Genomic DNA, 17,324 nt, shown 5'->3' with positions numbered 1-17,324 from the left:
GAACAAATTCCTTCGACCTCCACTGCAGCTGAAAAGCGGCTTGCATCAGGTTCGAATAGTAGTGTACATACATCTCAGATAGATCAATTTGCGGATATGCAAGAGATGGTCGACAATGCTCTTCGTCACCACGCTGAACAAGAAGCAAACCATAGCCATTATGAAGAGCCTCCAAATGAAACGACACAGAGGTTTTTCAGTTTACTCACAGAGGCAAATCTGCCTGTATTTGAAGGTTCAACTGAGTCAAAATTATCAGTGTGCATTAGACTCATGGCTGGCAAATCTAATTGGAACGTGCCCATTGAAGCAGTGGACTTTTATACAAAATTGATGTTAGATTTGACACCACCAAACAATTTGACGCCGAAGAATTATTACCAAGCAAAAAAATGTGTTTCAAAGTTGGGATTGGAAGTGAAGAAGATTGATTATTGTGTTAATGGATGTATGTTATTCTATGACAATGACTTTGGTAAAAAAGATGCATTGTTGGTTGAATGCAAATTTTGTGGCTCACCAAGATATCATACGATGCATGCTGGACGGAGGCAAAAAAAACCCATTCCCTTAAAGTCCATGTTCTACTTGCCTATAATTCCAAGATTACAAAGAATGTTTACTTCAATGCAAACATTAGAACACATGACATGGCATGATGGTAACAAAACTGAAGGATTTTTGCGTCATCCTTCCGATGGTGAAGCTTGGAAGCACTTCAATCGTAAACATCCTTCCTTTGCAAGTGAACCGCGTAACGTAAGACTTGGTCTATGCTCTGATGGGTTTACCCCATACATTCAGGCCTCCGCATCACCATATTCATGTTGGCCCGTGATAGTTACCCCATACAATCTACCACCCGAGATGTGTATGACAAAGCCGTACATGTTTTTATCGTGCATAATACCAGGTCCATCTAATCCCAAATCATTGATTGATGTTTATTTGGAGCCTTTGATCGATGATTTGAAGAAGTTATGGAATGGTGTTTGGACGTATGACGTTTCAAGGAAGCAAAATTTCCTTATGAGGGCAGCATTGATGTGGACTATTAATGACTTCCCAGCATACGGCATGTTATCTGGTTGAAGCACGCATGGTCGATTAGCTTGTCCATATTGCATGGAACATACAAAGTCATTCCAATTGAGTCATGGTCGGAAAAGTAGTTGGTTTGACTGCCATCGACGGTTCTTGCCCATTGATCACCCCTTTAGAAGAAACAAAAAGGCATTTCGCAAAGGTCAAGTTGAAACGGATATGCCCCCGCCAAAGTTGAGTGGATCACACGTGTGGAGAAGAGTGAAAGACTATCCAAAAGTCACTGAATCAGGTCAGAATAGGATAGAAGGGTTTGGAGAATGGCATAATTGGACAAAAAGAAGCATATTCTGGGAACTTCCCTATTGGAAGGACAACTTGCTAAGACACAACCTTGATGTCATGCACACAGAAAAAAATTTCTTTGACAATGTCTTCAACACAGTTATGAATGTTAAAGGTAAGACAAAAGATAATGACAAAGCAAGAAAAGATTTACCTTTGTATTGTGGACGAAAAGACTTAGAGTTGAAGGCGCAAGGTAACGGCCGATTATTTAAACCAAAAGCAAATTACACCATGTCAAAAGACGAGACAAGAATAGTGTGTGGATGGATGAAGGAGCTTAAAATGCCAGATGGATATGCTTCTAACTTGTCCAGATGTGCCAATGTTCAGAACGGTACTATTCAAGGGTTGAAGAGTCATGATTGTCATGTATTCATGGAGACTTTCATCCCTCTTGCATTCAGTTGTTTGCCAATGCACGTGTTAAATCCACTGATAGAAATTAGTAACTTCTTTAAAGATTTGTGTTGCACGACACTAAAGGAGAATTCCCTTAAAAAGATGGATGAAAATATCCCGATTATTCTCTGCAAATTGGAAAGAATATTCCCTCCTGCATTCTTTGATTCAATGGAGCATATTCCAATTCATCTTGCATATGAAGCTTGGCTTGGGGGACCTGTGCAATACAGGTGGATGTATCCCTTTGAAAGGTTTATGGGAGAATCCAAACGTTCAGTTAAAAACAAAGCTAGAGTAGAAGGCTCAATTTGTGCAGCTTACTTGCACAGAGAGACAACTTATTTTTGCTCACATTATTTCAAAAACTTCATGTTGTCCCCCACTCATGTCAGAAATGAAATGCAATGGAAAGTTCAACCACGTGAAGGTGCATTATCAGTTTTCCGACAATCTGGCCGTCACGCAGGGAAAGAGTTCACACATTGGTTAACTGATGATGAATTCAATTCTGCTCATGTCCATGTCTTAATCAATTGCACTGAAGTGAAGCCATACCTTGAGTATGTCATCATCCATCTCTTATCTTTCCAATGACACAATTGTTATACACTAACGAATTTCGTTTGTACCAGCTCATTTCTTTTCGTCGAGCAAGTCATAGAAGGAAATAGTTCTGGTAGAATACACTCTGAGTTTCCCCATTGGTTTAGAAATCAGGTCTGTATTTTTTCGTACGTTTAGAAATCGGTTAATTTGACTCTTGCTGTCATAATTTCACCAAGATGTATTTGTAGGTTTTTAATCAGGCATTAACTCCCACAGTTCAAGAATTAAGACATCTCTCGAATTGGCCAATGAGATGTGTCAAAGAATGGCACACTTACTTCACCAATGGTTACAAATTCCATACACAAGAATGGTCTAAAGGAAAGAAAACATCAAATTGTGGTGTGTATGTGAAGGGCCTAACGGAGGGTTGTTATGATGATTTCTACGGCATCATTCATAAAATATATGAGCTGGAGTACAACAGCACTACTTCTCCAAACAGAGTAGTACTTTTTTATTGTGAATGGTTTGATCCTTCTAGAGCTGGTACTAGAGTTGATCCACGCTTTAATATTGTCGAACTCAACCAGAGATTAAGATATCAACCGTTTGATCCTTTCATTCTACCAACTAATGTCCGATAGGTTTATTATGTGCCATATCCACCATTCCGCAATATTGACAAACGTGGTTGGGTTGTAGCAATACAAACCAAGCCTAGAGGTCGCATTGACTCAAATGAGGTTAAGGAAGATGTTGCCTACCAACTTGACCAAATGTAACAACCACAAGAAATTATTGAAGTTGAACATATAACCGCATTGGTCGACCCTGATGGTGATGGCGATGAATTACAAGGTAATGAAGAACAAGAGGAAGAAGATGAAGACGAAGAACAAGAACAAGAAGGAGAAGTGATAACAGTTGAAAAACTGTTATTTTCATGCTTAAAAGTGATACTAAAAGCAACCTTTAGACTTAGAAACTAGCTTGAAATCATGCATTTTGTTTATATTTTCAGAAATAAGAGAGCTGGACAGGTTTATGCTTGATTTGAGTGTTTTTGTGCAGGTTTTGAGGTGAATTTGGTGAAAGAAGTGAAGAATAAGAGAGAGGACATTAGAAAAGACAAGAAAGAGTGCAAAAAGGAGAAGTCGAAGGCACCGCTCAGCGGCAAACTACCGCTGAGCGGCACTCAAGAGGTGGCGTTGGAACCGCTGAGGGGCAAATGGCCGCTGAGGGGAAGAAAGAAGACGCGTAACCACCGCTGAGCGGTAAATGGCGCTGAGCGGCACTTTTTGGGCTTGGGCTTTTGTAATCTTTTGTAACTCTAGATTAGTATATAAGGGCTTGCACGTCCTATAGTTAGGTATCTTTGGCAGAAACGAGGCAAACACTCTCTCTTTCACCCCTTTGAAGGAGGATCTTGGATGCTCAGGCTACCTCTTCACCTTTATTGGGTTTATTCTTTCATACTTTCATTGTTATTCATCTAGGTTCACCATGAATATGGTGAACTAAACCTTGTATGTTTGTTGGGGAATCAATGTAATCTCTTGAAGCTCTCATATATGGATTTGTTGAATACATCTTTGAATTAAGACATATGCTTTCTTTTCATCATTAGTTAGGGTTTTTCCTCTTTGCTCAATGCTTGCATTGTTTAACTCATTCTAATGCATGATTATTGGTTTTGTTGATACGGACACGTACGGGGAAATCTAGATCCGGGGAATTTCTCCCAATATTTTACTGACAATATTATATTGGTTGCCTTAAGCTCCTGCGGTAATGAACTAATCATTAGGAATGCTAGGAATTGTATGAACTATTTGATTAGGGAGAAGCCATCTAGAATGGTACATTAGTGAGTGGCATTAACAATGATGATTTGAATGTTGAATTCCTAAAATATATGAGAGTGGATGAGATGAAATTGACCCCCAACAACATATTCATTCATATATTCCATTGAAAGTGTTTATCTTTATCTTTGCCATTGATCAATTCATGCATACATGTTTATTTTCTGTCTTGCATATTAAAACTCAAATATTCGTTTCGTAAGTCTTAGTTAATCAAGAAACCACATAACTAAACTAGGCCGTGAGTCCTTTGGGAAGAACGATACTTGGTCTTACCAAGTTTTATTACTTGAACGATTCGGTCATACTTGCCGATTGTGAAACAAGTTTGTGACATCATATTTTGGTGCTTACAAATTTGTCCATCAAGTTTTTGGCGCCGCTGCCGGGGATTCGTGGTTTAACTGGTTAATTTGTGTGATTATTGATTATCTTTGACTTATTTTTTTATTTTTAATTTAAATTTCGAATTTTTTAATTTTATTTTATTTTTTCTGTTTATATTTTTCAGTTTGTATTTTATTTGATTTTATTTTATTTTTCTGTTTTCTGTTTTTTTATTTTTAGGTTAGATTTTATTAGATTTTATTTTTATCTTTTAGGTTAGATTTTATTTTTATCTTTTTAGGTTAGATTTTATTTTATTCTTATTTTTTAGATTAGATTTTATTTTTAGATTAGGTTTTATTATATTTTATTTGATTCTATCTTCTAAATCTTCTATCTTTTAAATCTTTTTATCTTTTGAATCTCTATCTTCTCCTATATCTTTTTGCGCTAACAAATCTTTTCTAGGGTTTTGTTTTCTTGTGTATGCAGGAAGGTCAAACCAGTACTAGTTCAATAGCACAAGGAGTATGGAGAACAATAATGCTAGAAGAACTCTTGCAGATTATACTAATCTTGCTGGACCTCAACACTTTAACAGCATAGCTCGACCTAGAGTCAATGCAGCCAACATGGAGGTCAAACCAGCATTAATTCAACTGGTAAAGAGTAATCAATTTACTGGGTTATCACATGAAAGCCCATATGAGCACCTTACAACATTTAATGAGATCTGCAACACGGTCAAGATCAATGGGGTGCCAGACGAAGCTATCAAACTTAGCTTGTTTCCTTTCTCATTGGGAGGCAATGCTAAGCTTTGGTTGAACTCTTTTCCAGAAGAAAGTTTCACAGGAGTGGGAAGCAGTGGTTACAAAGTTTTTAAACAAATACTTTCCCACAATCTAAGGTGACTAAGGGCAAGCAAGAGATATCTTCATTCAAGCAGGGCATGGAAGAATCACTTGGACATGCATGGGACAGATACAAAGGATTGTTACGTAAAACTCCTATGCATGGTTTCAGAGAAGAAGAAGTAGTCCTAACTTTCCTTGGAGGGCTTGGTTCACAAACCAAGATGATACTGAATGCTTCAGCTGGAGGCAATATCAAATGGAAGACTCCAGAGGAAGCAACTGAAATTATTGAAAATATGGCTACTAGTGACAACGAACTCAATATTGAAAAAGGAGACTTTCATCAGAGGGAGTTGTTACCATTACATGATGCTCTGCTAGAACAAAATAAAACTCTCTTTCAACAGCTTGAGGAAGTAACCATGAAACTTTCTCGAATACCACAGGGAATACAACAGGTCTCAATGGTTCAAGAACGACAAAAATGGCAGATGCAAGTTACTCCAGTTGAGAAAACAACAAAGCTTGAAGAGACTTTCCAGAGATTCTTGAAGACAAATGCGTCCTATTGTCATAATGTGGATGTTGCATTTAAAAAAATGGAGGTTCATGTTGAGAGAATAGTTGACGAAATTAAACAGGATAATCTTGGAAAGGAGTGCAAAACTGTTGTGACTAGAAGCGGTAGAGTGTTAGAGGAGAGACAAAAAGAGAGAGAGGAGAAAGAAAATGAGAGTGAGAGTGAAAAAGAAACATGTGAGAGAGAGAAAGAGAAAAGAAGAAGAGGAGAGGAGAGAAAAAAATGAGAGAGAAGAGAGACAGAAAGAAAAAGAGTATGAAAAGCCACTTCCTTATCCAAAGAGTTATTCAAGGAAGGAGAAAGAAAAGCAGTTGGAAAGATTCATGGAACTCTTTAAGAAGTTGGAGATCACTATACCATTCTCTGAAGCATTGCAACAGATGCCAGCATATGCAAAATTTTTGAAGGAACTTCTCACAAAGAAACACAAGTACATTGAGAAGGAAACTATCAATATACAGGGCAATTGCAGTGCAATCATACAGAAACTACCTCCTAAACTTAAAGATCCAGGAAGCTTCACCATTCCATGTACCATAGGAGATGTGAAAGTTGGAAGAGCATTGATTGATTTGGGAGCTAGCATTAATCTAATGCCGCTATCCATGTGCAGAACAATTCAGGGGTTGGAAATTAAACCAACCAGAATGGCTCTTCAATTGGCAGACAGGTCTCTTAAATATCCATATGGAGTGGTTGAAGATGTTCTAGTGAAGGTTGACAAATTTGTATTCCCAGTAGATTTCATTGTGATGGAGATGGAAGGAGCTAGTGATGTTCCTCTTATTCTGGGGAGACCTTTTATGAAGACTGCTAGAGTTTTGATTGATGTGGAGAATGGTAAGCTTAAACTGAGAGTTGATGATGAGGAAGTTACTTTTGATGTATCCAAGGCCATGACGTATCCAAATGATGACAAAGCATGCTTTCAATTTGATGAACTTGATGAAGTTTGTATGGTTCAAGAAAGAATGGTGCGTAATATTTCACCATTGGAAAAAACGCTCATTGATGCATGTGAAGATTTGGATGAAGAAGAAGAGAAATTGATTGATGAATGTCTGATGGACTTGGAAACATTGAAAAAGGGTCCAGAGGAAGATCCAATATTTGAAACAATTGATAAGGAAGAAACAATCAAAGCACAGTCGCCAGAATTGAAAAGATTGCCATCACATTTGAAATATGTGTTTCTAGAAGAGGATGGAGCAAAGCCAGTCATCATCAACAACTCTTTATCTTTACAAGAAGAAGAGCAGTTGATAGAAATTCTGAAAGCCAACAAAGAAGCAATTGGGTGGTCAATATCAGATCTCAAAGGTATTAGCCCAACTTATTGTATGCACAGGATTTTTATGGAAGAGGACTATAAACCAAGTGCTCAACCGCAGAGAAGGTTAAATCCTGTCATGAAGGAGGTGGTCAGAAAAGAAGTGTTGAAACTGCTAGAAGCTGGTATCATCTATCCAATCTCTGACAGTGAATGGGTGAGTCCAGTACAGGTGGTTCCAAAGAAAGGAGGGATGACAGTAATTTATAATGATAAGAATGAACTTATTCCTACTCGGACAGTTACTGGCTGGCGCATGTGCATTGATTACAGGAAACTGAATAAAGCTACCAGGAAGGATCATTTTCCTCTTCCCTTCATGGATCAGATGCTAGAAAGGTTATCAGGGCAGGCTTTCTATTGTTTTCTGGATGGATATTCTGGATATAATCAAATTGTGGTAGATCCAAAAGACCAGGAGAAGACGGCTTTTACTTGTCCTTTTGGTATCTTTGCATATAGAAAGATGCCTTTTGGATTATGTAATGCTCCAGCTACGTTTCAGAGGTGTATGCAGGCAATCTTTTCTGATCTTTTAGAAAAATGCATTGAAGTATTCATGGATGACTTCTCAGTTTTTGGAAATTCTTTCCAAAGATGTTTAGCTAATTTGAACACTGTCCTCAAAAGATGTGTTCAGACAAATCTGGTTCTGAATTGGGAGAAATGTCATTTCATGGTAACTGAAGGGATTGTACTGGGGCATAAAATCTCTGCTAAAGGAATTGAGGTGGATAAAGCCAAAGTAGAAGTCATTGAGAAACTGCCTCCCCCAACAGATGTAAGGGGGATTAGGAGTTTTCTTGGTCATGCTGGGTTCTATAGAAGATTCATCAAAGATTTCTCAAAAATTGCTAAACCATTGAGTAATCTTTTGATGAAGGATGCGCCTTTTGTGATGAACGAAGATTGTCTTAAAGCTTTTGATATATTGAAGAAGAAGCTAGTGTCAGCTCCAGTAATTGTAGCACCAGATTGGAATCAAAATTTTGAATTAATGTGTGATGCAAGTGATTATGCATTGGGAGTTGTTCTCGGCCAAAGGAAGGAACAAAAGTTTCATCCAATCTATTATGCTAGCAAGGTGCTGAATGATGCTCAATTGAATTATGCTACTACAGAGAAAGAGTTTCTTGCCATTGTATACGCTCTAGAGAAATTTAGACCCTATCTTATTGGGTCTAAGGTGATTGTCTATACAGATCATGCAGCTATCAAATATTTGTTGACAAAACCAGATTCTAAGCCACGTCTGATTAGATGGGTACTACTATTACAAGAATTTGATGTAGAAATCCGTGATAAGAAAGGAAGTGAGAACTTAATTGCTGATCATTTGTCACGGTTAGTCAACAATGAGGTCACTAGCAAGGAGTCTGCAATCTGGGAATCTTTTTCAGATGAATCACTCATGTATATTCAGCAGAGGCCCTGGTTTGCTGATATGGCCAATTTCAAAGCTGCAAGAGTCATGCCAGAAGATTTAACTTGGCAACAGAGAAAGAAATTTCTACATGATGCCAAGCAGTTTGTATGGGATGATCCGTATTTGTTCAAAATTGGAGCGGATAATCTTCTAAGGAGATGTGTTACAAATGAAGAAGCAGAAGGAATTCTCTGGCATTGTCATGATTCACCTTATGGAGGACATTTTAATGGAGAAAGAACAGCAGCAAAAGTCCTTCAATCAGGATTCTATTGGCCAACTTTATTTAAGGATGCTCATAATCATGCTAGGAATTGTGACAAATGTCAAAGAGCAGGGACAATCACTAAACGTCATGAGATGCCTTTACAAGGTATTTTAGAGGTTGAGGTTTTTGATTGTTGGGGTATTGACTTTGTTGGACCCTTCCCTCCATCTTTCAACAATGAATATATTCTGGTAGCAGTGGATTATGTGAGTAAATGGGTGGAAGCATTGGCTTGTCCTAAAAATGATGCTAGCACGGTAATTAAATTCCTGAAGAGGCAGATATTCTCACGTTTTGGCACTCCAAGAGTGTTGATCAGTGATGGAGGATCTCATTTTTGCAATTATCAGCTAGAGAAAGTACTCAAACACTATGGAGTAAAGCATAAGGTAGCTGCACCTTATCATCCACAAACCAATGGCCAAGCTGAGGTGTCTAACAGGGAGATAAAAAGAATCCTGGAAAAGACTGTGACTTCATCCAGAAAGGATTGGTCTCTCAAATTGGATGATGCTCTTTGGGCTTATAGGACAGCAATGAAGACGTCTATGGGATTATCACCATTTCAACTAGTCTATGGGAAAGCATGCCATTTGCCAGTTGAACTGGAGCATAGAGCATTATGGGCTTTGAAATTCTTGAATTTTGATCCTTATGACACTCAATGCACCCGCAGACGGCAGATTTTGGAGCTTGAAGAAATGCGCTTACATGCATATGATTCATCCAAGGCTTACAAAGACAAAATGAAATTTTATCATGACAGGAAGTTGGTGAATAGAGTTTTCAATCCAGGACAACAGGTATTATTGTTCAATTCAAGATTGAAGATATTTCCTGGGAAGCTGAAGTCAAAATGGACAGGACCATTTGTGATAAAAGAAGTGCATCCGCATGGAGCAATTGAAATCTTTAATCCATCTGATGGTCCGCAGAGAAGTTGGGTGGTAAATGGTCAACGTCTCAAGCCCTATCTAGGGGGAGAGGTGCAACAATTGTCCACCATGATGTTGTTTGTGGATCCTTGAAAGTTTGGGTCAGGCTCGGGACGTTAAACAAGCGCTTACTGGGAGGCAACCCAGTAGTTTGTAAGTTGTTTTTGTTTTTGTTTTTAGATTAGGGTTTGATGTACTCTATTGAACACCTGGTTTCTTATGATGGTTTGCTATTAACTGTGATTGTGTGATAAGTAATGCTTGATGATGCTTATGATTGATTGATGTTGAGATGATGTGCACATTAAAATGCTTATACAGGTGATTCACAAGCTTTGTGAACAAATGCATAATATCATGATTGTGATTGTGAAATTAAGCAGGATGTGCATGTCAAATGTGAATGAGCTTATATGTGAGGTTTTGAGCTTCAGAGTTGTTATTGTTGAATGCTATTACTTTGAAAGCATGAATGACTTTGCCCAGGTTTTCTATGATTGAATCAATTGCTTGTTTTGCATCATATGATCAAAGGCCGTGTTTTTGAAACCCTTTTTATTGGCCAAATTCATAAAGTTAGCCTTCTAAAAAGAGAACACGTTGTGTTCTATCCTTTGAACCCTTAGCTTTAAATATACACTGAACACCCTTGATTGAAAATCTTTACCTTGAGTTAAGTAGAAGATCTTGTGTGGTATTGTTAAATGTTCAAGTTTGGGGTTATTGGGGACACATGAAAAAGGAAAAAGCGTTGAGCTAAGAGCTAAAAAGTAAGAATATGCAAAGAAAAGAAAAGAAAAAGAAGCAAAGCTCAATGCAAATACAAAAGCAAAGGCAAAAGAAAGTTGGGAATGAATAAGAAGATTGTGTTGTTATGACTCTCTTAACTCAAGGATTTTGTGATCCAGAAAAACCAATTTTCTTGTTAGCCCAGCCACATTATAAGCCATTGAAAAGTCCTTGTGATGATGCATGCTTGTGAATGTATTTGATTGTGGTTAAATGAAAGGCAAAGTTGATTCATGTGACATGTGATAGTGGAGTGAATGAGTGAAACACTTTACCTCTTATACACTTGTGTGTTGAGTGAAACACTTTACCTAGTGAGGAAATATTCAATAAGCACATGAACATCCATGCTTAATTGATTGATCATTCATGAAAAATAGCATTTGTTGGAATTTAAATGACTTTGTGAACACTAAAGCATGTGCACATCTTGATTGAACTCTTGGTCTTAAGTTTGAGTGAAGTTATTACTTATCTTGAAAAGAGGATTTTGAATGAGTGAACCATCATATGAATTGGTTGGAGATGGAGTTACATTTTGTTTGCTTGAGGACAAGCAAAGTTCTAAGTTTGGGGTTGTGATAACAGTTGAAAAACTGTTATTTTCATGCTTAAAATTGATACTAAAAGCAACCTTTAGACTTAGAAACTAGCTTGAAATCATGCATTTTGTTTATATTTTCAGAAATAAGAGAGCTGGACAGGTTTATGCTTGATTTGAGTGTTTTTGTGCAGGTTTTGAGGTGAATTTGGTGAAAGAAGTGAAGAATGAGAGAGAGGACATTAGAAAAGACAAGAAAGAGTGCAAAAAGGAGAAGTCGAAGGCACCGCTCAGCGGCAAACTACCGCTGAGCGGCACTCAAGAGGTGGCGTTGGAACCGCTGAGGGGCAAATGGCCGCTGAGGGGAAGAAAGAAGACGCGTAACTACCGCTGAGCGGTAAATGGCGCTGAGCGGCACTTTTTGGGCTTGGACTTTTATAATCTTTTGTAACTCTAGATTAGTATTTAAGGGCTTGCACGTCCTTTAGTTAGGATCTCTGGCAGAAACGAGGCAAACACTCTCTCTTTCACCCCTTTGAAGGAGGATCTTGGATGCTCAGGCTACCTCTTCACCTTTATTGGGTTTATTCTTTCATACTTTCATTGTTATTCATCTAGGTTCACCATGAATATGGTGAACTAAACCTTGTATGTTTGTTGGGGAATCAATGTAATCTCTTGAAGCTCTCATATATGGATTTGTTGAATACATCTTTGAATTAAGACATATGCTTTCTTTTCATCATTAGTTAGGGTTTTTCCTCTTTGCTCAATGCTTGCATTGTTTAACTCATTCTAATGCATGATTATTGGTTTTGTTGATACGGACACGTACGGGGAAATCTAGATCCGGGGAATTTCTCCCAATATTTTACTGACAACATTATATTGGTTGCCTTAAGCTCCTGCACTCATGAACTAATCATTAGGAATGCTAGGAATTGTATGAACTATTTGATTAGGGAGAAGCCATCTAGAATGGTACATTAGTGAGTGGCATTAACAATGATGATTTGAATGTTGAATTCCTAAAATATATGAGAGTGGATGAGATGAAATTGACCCCCAACAACATATTCATTCATATATTCCATTGAAAGTGTTTATCTTTTATCTTTGCCATTGATCAATTCATGCATACATGTTTATTTTCTGTCTTGCATTTAAAACCCAAATATTTCGTTCGTAAGTCTTAGTTAATCAAGAAACCACATAACTAAACTAGGCCGTGAGTCCTTTGGGAAGAACGATACTTGGTCTTACCAAGTTTTATTACTTGAACGATTCGGTCATACTTGCCGATTGTGAAACAAGTTTGTGACATCATATTTTGGTGCTTACAAATTTGTCCATCAAGAAGAAGAAGATGAAGATGATGATGAAGAAGAAGAAGATGAAGATGATGATCATGATGTCGATGAAGAAGAAGAAGATGAAGATGACGACGATTGAATGTTGGACATCTATTGTAGCAAATTGAACTATCATTTGAATACAGTTATCTAAAATACTTTTTTAAAAGTTGTATGCAATTATTTAGACATTGACTTTAAAATACATTGATCCATCCTTATTCATTTCTTTTTTCTCCCTTTATTTGTAACCATTCCAATGCAGTAATGATAGGACAAGGTTCAGAACGTCCTGATAAAGGAAAGGGGGTAGGAAGGCCTAAAAAGAGGCAACGACAGGCACCAAAATATGTACTTAGGGTGCCTGGTACACTACCTAGCATTGCTGCCCCCGGTACATCATCTATGGCGCCTCCTCCTACCCCTACAGTGGCGCCTCCTCCTACCCCTACAGTACAGCCTTCTCCTACCCCTACAGTACAGCCTTCTCCTACTCCTGCAGCACACCGTTCTACTACCCCTGCAGCAGACCCTCTTCCTCCTCCTGTGATTATAAACCCCACTCCTTCCCCTGTGGTTATTACCCCCACTCCTCTCCCTGACCCTACTTCGATACCTTCCTCATCTACTATACCGCCTTCTCAGACTGTCACACCATCTGCTGAGCCAGATTCAAGTGGTGATGGTGATGGCTTGACCCGCCCCTCCATGATCGACCATGGATTGAGCCGTATGGTAAAGGGTAAGATATTAATCTCTTCACATAATTTGATGTTTATACCTTACTGTAATTGAAATGACTTCTATTATGCAGGTTTATTCCATCTAGGGTTGCTTCCCAGGCCATCACACGTTCAATTAAGCAACAGTTTTTAAGTCCATGGCCTACTTGGGGAGCAATACCTGACGACGACAGAAAGCCATTCTAGGAGCGTTTTCAGGTGAACAATCCACTAAACTAATTGTCCCTCTTATTTTAGTATGTTCTGTAATCAATGTTTGTTCTCTTTAATGTTATAGATGAAGGTGCAGTGGAAACCTGAACATGAAAGTAAAATACACAGAAATTTCCACATGAAAGCATCTCATCGGCTCTCAGAGATGTTTAGGGATGCCCGCAATGTAGGACAGCGCCCTTACTGGATGGGTGAACAAATTTGGAACTCTTTACTGGCTCATTGGAATACAGTAGAGTTTCGCAATAAGTGTGCCAAAGCCCAGAGGAACAGAGCATCTGAAAAGGGTGGCACCCTGCATACTGGTGGGTCGATCACCATTCATGAGCATGCCATTCGTATGGTAAAATTTCATTCCCTAACTTTTGCTTTCACGATCACACTTATGTATTTTTTATTTCATATGTACAGTTATAATTGTCAATTTTGTTACAGGCACAAGCTCTGGGACGGGCGGTCCATGTTGATGAGGTCTTTGCACAGACTCATGTTCGGAAAGGTACTAATCAATTCGTTGATGAAAGATCTCGCAAGACTCATGTAAGCAAATAACACTATTACTATTACTAATTTTTCATTTATATTATGTCATTCCCTAACATTGTTTTTAATGTTTCAACAGGAAGAATTTTCTACGAGACTTTCACAAGTTAGATCTGAACATGAGTCAGCTCCTACACCGGATGATGCGAGTAATGCAGAAGACGACATCCGTAGGACGTAGTGCTGGGTCGACATTGTCGGTGGCAAGAAGAAGGGTCGCTTGTACGGTGTAGGACAACTTGCTGCAAACTACACAACATCGAGAGGAGGTACTCTGAAGCACCAACCTTCTTCTTCCACCACTGCTCCTGAGGAGGTTGTTGTCCGCCTCACGCAAGCACTGGAGCAACGTGACCAGGAGCTCACTGATCTCAGAGTAGAGTTTACAAACTTTAAAGCCCTGGTCATGAGAGTGTTGCCTGAGACCTCACAGGACGTACATCATATCCCTTCGACACAGTCAGGACCGTCCTCGTCATCACCCGTTGCCCCTCAGCAGCCCACATCAGTCCAGCAACCCTCATCAGTCCAACCCTCATCAGTTCAACCCACACCAGTCCAGCCATCAATACAAGAGCAGGATGATGAAGATCATTCTGATGAAGACTATGTACATTATTAGTTTTATTTTGTTTTTACTTCTTATAGAAACTGTTGGATATTACAAACATTTGGATATTACAAACATTTGGAATTTAGATCATTTCGATGTTATAAAACTAGATAACTTTGGATGTTAGGACATCAATATGGTTTTATGTTTTAACTATAAATTACATGTTATATAGATTAATGCATGTTCTATTTCTTAATGGATGCACTATGGATATTGATTAGTGATTGCATCTTTGAGATGCACATTATGCACATCTGTATATACTTGAAAATTGTTATCCAGGTCTGTTTATGCTTGAAACTATTATGCAGGTCTGATTGTGTGGTTGGTTTCATAAAAAACAGAGTAATCCATTATTTTTTCGTGCCACTTACCGAAAGCCTTTGCCCCTCGGTAAACACCAATCTCATGACATTACCGAAGGCTTTTGGCCCTCGGTAATTACCGAAGGCTTGTGGCCCTCGGTAATTACCGAAGGCTTGTGGCCCTCGGTAATTACCGAAGGCTTTTGGCCCTCGGTAATTACCGAAGGCTTGTGGCCCTCGGTAATTACCGAAGGCTTGTGGCCCTCGGTAATTATCGAAGGCTTTTGGCCCTCGGTAATTACCGAAGGCTTGTGGCCCTCGGTAATTCCCGAAGGCTTGTGGGCCTCGGTAATTACCGAAGGCTTTTGGCCCTCGGTAATTACCGAAGGGCAAAAGCCGCCGGTAATTGTTAGCGACAAGGGATTTACCGACGGCTCGATGGCCGTCGGTAGGCCGTCTGTAATTGTTAGTGATAAGGGATTTACCGACGGCTTTTGGCTGTTTCCGAGGGATTTCGGCCTTTGGTAATGTCCTTTTTTTTTTGTAGTGTGAGAACGGTGGCTGCAAGGTTGTCTCACGGTGAGCTGGAAGCATAGAAGGAGCTCACGTCCACAATGTAGGATCCAGGTTGGTGTGCACACCTTGAGAGCTACTACTGTCACGTAAAAGTAAAAGTATTGGGGCCCTTGGGCAATTAACAATTCTGGTCCAGCAAGGCACTAGGGGAGAGGCCGATTGCCATCCAGAGAAAGGGATTTTTCATTTTAAAAATGGAGGAAAAGGGCTGGAAGAAGGTGGCGTACAGGAGCTGGGAGATAATGGTGTGCACGGAGTTTGGATGGATGGCACCGCACGCAAAGTGGCAGCAACACCGTCCAGTGCAGTGCACGTTTTTTTCTTTCTTCTAAAAGGAGAAACTAATTCATTTTGCTTTAGGAAGGTGGAGCTGGAAGTAGGTCACGTCTAGCATTGGAAGTAGCACTGATTTCATTTTAAAGGTCTATGTTAATTTCAATTGGAGAAAAGTAGATGCCACGGCTGGCTGGAAGAAAAGCGGTGCTAGAGGTGTGTGGTCCAGCAGCCACCTAGGAAGAAGTTCATCTCATTTGGCTTGTATTTTTTGGAGAATGAAGAAGAGAGGAGGCGTTGATTCCAGGAGCTGAGAAGTGCACTCGGTGAATCATTTCTTTCGCATTACACTTGCTGATTTGTCCGTTGGATTCAATTGCTTCATGCACTTGGGGATTTAATCTTATTTCCAGCTGCACGGTGCTTCACAGCCACTGCAATGTGCATTTAATTTGTTTCACTTTTTAGCTCAATCATTGCATTTAAATATTAGATGCGTTTTTGTGATTCTTACCACTTCATTTTATTTTCATTGTTCACACGTTTTAATTTACTTTTTTTTTTAGAAGAAATAGAGTTGATAGATGACTGCAATGTGCTTTTTAAGTTTTATTAACTAAGCTTTGCTTTTCATTTCCAACTACCCTGCATTTCAAGTTTTATTCAATTACGATCTGCAAATCATGTCATGTGTTGTTCCATGTCTACAACTGTTTGATTTTTTTCTCATCTCGTTTGGTTCGATTTTCGTGTTTTCTGTCTTGTGCTTATACTTCACTTGTTCCTTAAGATTTGTTCTTCATTTTAATCGGTGCATTTCTTTATTTGAGTTCAAATTCAGCGTAATTCATCATTTCCAGTTGTGTCGGTCATGTGTAATTTTTACTATAGTTTTAATTATGTCTGCATGTATTTGATCTTGTTTAGCTTTCATTTTTCATTTTAATTGAGTCGAGTGCATTTGCTAGCCATACAATGATCATCTACAGCAATGATATCAATTGTAGGTTTTATCATATGAGCTAAATGCAATGCCAAACCGTGTTTCGATTTGCAAAATCTGCATCAATTTTTTTTTCTGGTTTGATAATGTGTAAACTGATTTAGTCCATATTTCTTGTGTCTAAAGCTTTGCACAAGTTTGTTTAATGTTTTTAAACATTTCTCAAATGATAACAAATCATGTTAATCACAGAATTGCAAAATGAGTGTTTGAGTTGACCAAAATCTGGTTTCCAATTCTGTCACTCTTTTATCCAAGCTTTTGGATCGTGCTTGTTGTCATTGCTTGTTCATAGGCTTTAAAAAAAATTTGCTAGCTCATATTCTCTAGCTAGATCTAGTCATTTAGGACTTCCTTATGCTTTGATTGAACCAACCAGCTTTGAAGCCACTGCTTTCTCAATTCTGCAACAGTTTTAGCGCATTTTTCTACACTTTTA

General features: G+C 38.7%; 1 protein-coding gene across 1 annotated transcript; it reads left to right on the top strand.

Moving 5' to 3' along the window:
• Window positions 1–645: 645 nt before the first annotated feature.
• Window positions 646–9,947, top strand: LOC148192674 (uncharacterized). The gene is made up of 9 exons (XM_088099262.1): window positions 646–977; window positions 1,221–2,354; window positions 2,427–2,511; window positions 2,589–2,657; window positions 7,130–7,224; window positions 7,672–7,934; window positions 8,505–8,552; window positions 8,913–9,540; window positions 9,932–9,947. The coding sequence occupies exons 1-9, from the start codon at window positions 646–648 to the stop codon at window positions 9,945–9,947; spliced, it is 2,670 nt and encodes an 889-aa protein (XP_087955388.1).
• Window positions 9,948–17,324: the final 7,377 nt, after the last annotated feature.

The sequence above is a fragment of the Vigna umbellata genome, chromosome 9 (assembly GCF_029865625.1).
Source record: "Vigna umbellata cultivar VRB3 chromosome 9, Vumbellata_1.0, whole genome shotgun sequence".
Lineage (NCBI taxonomy): Eukaryota > Viridiplantae > Streptophyta > Magnoliopsida > Fabales > Fabaceae > Vigna > Vigna umbellata.
This window is presented reverse-complemented; position numbering and strand designations above follow the sequence as displayed.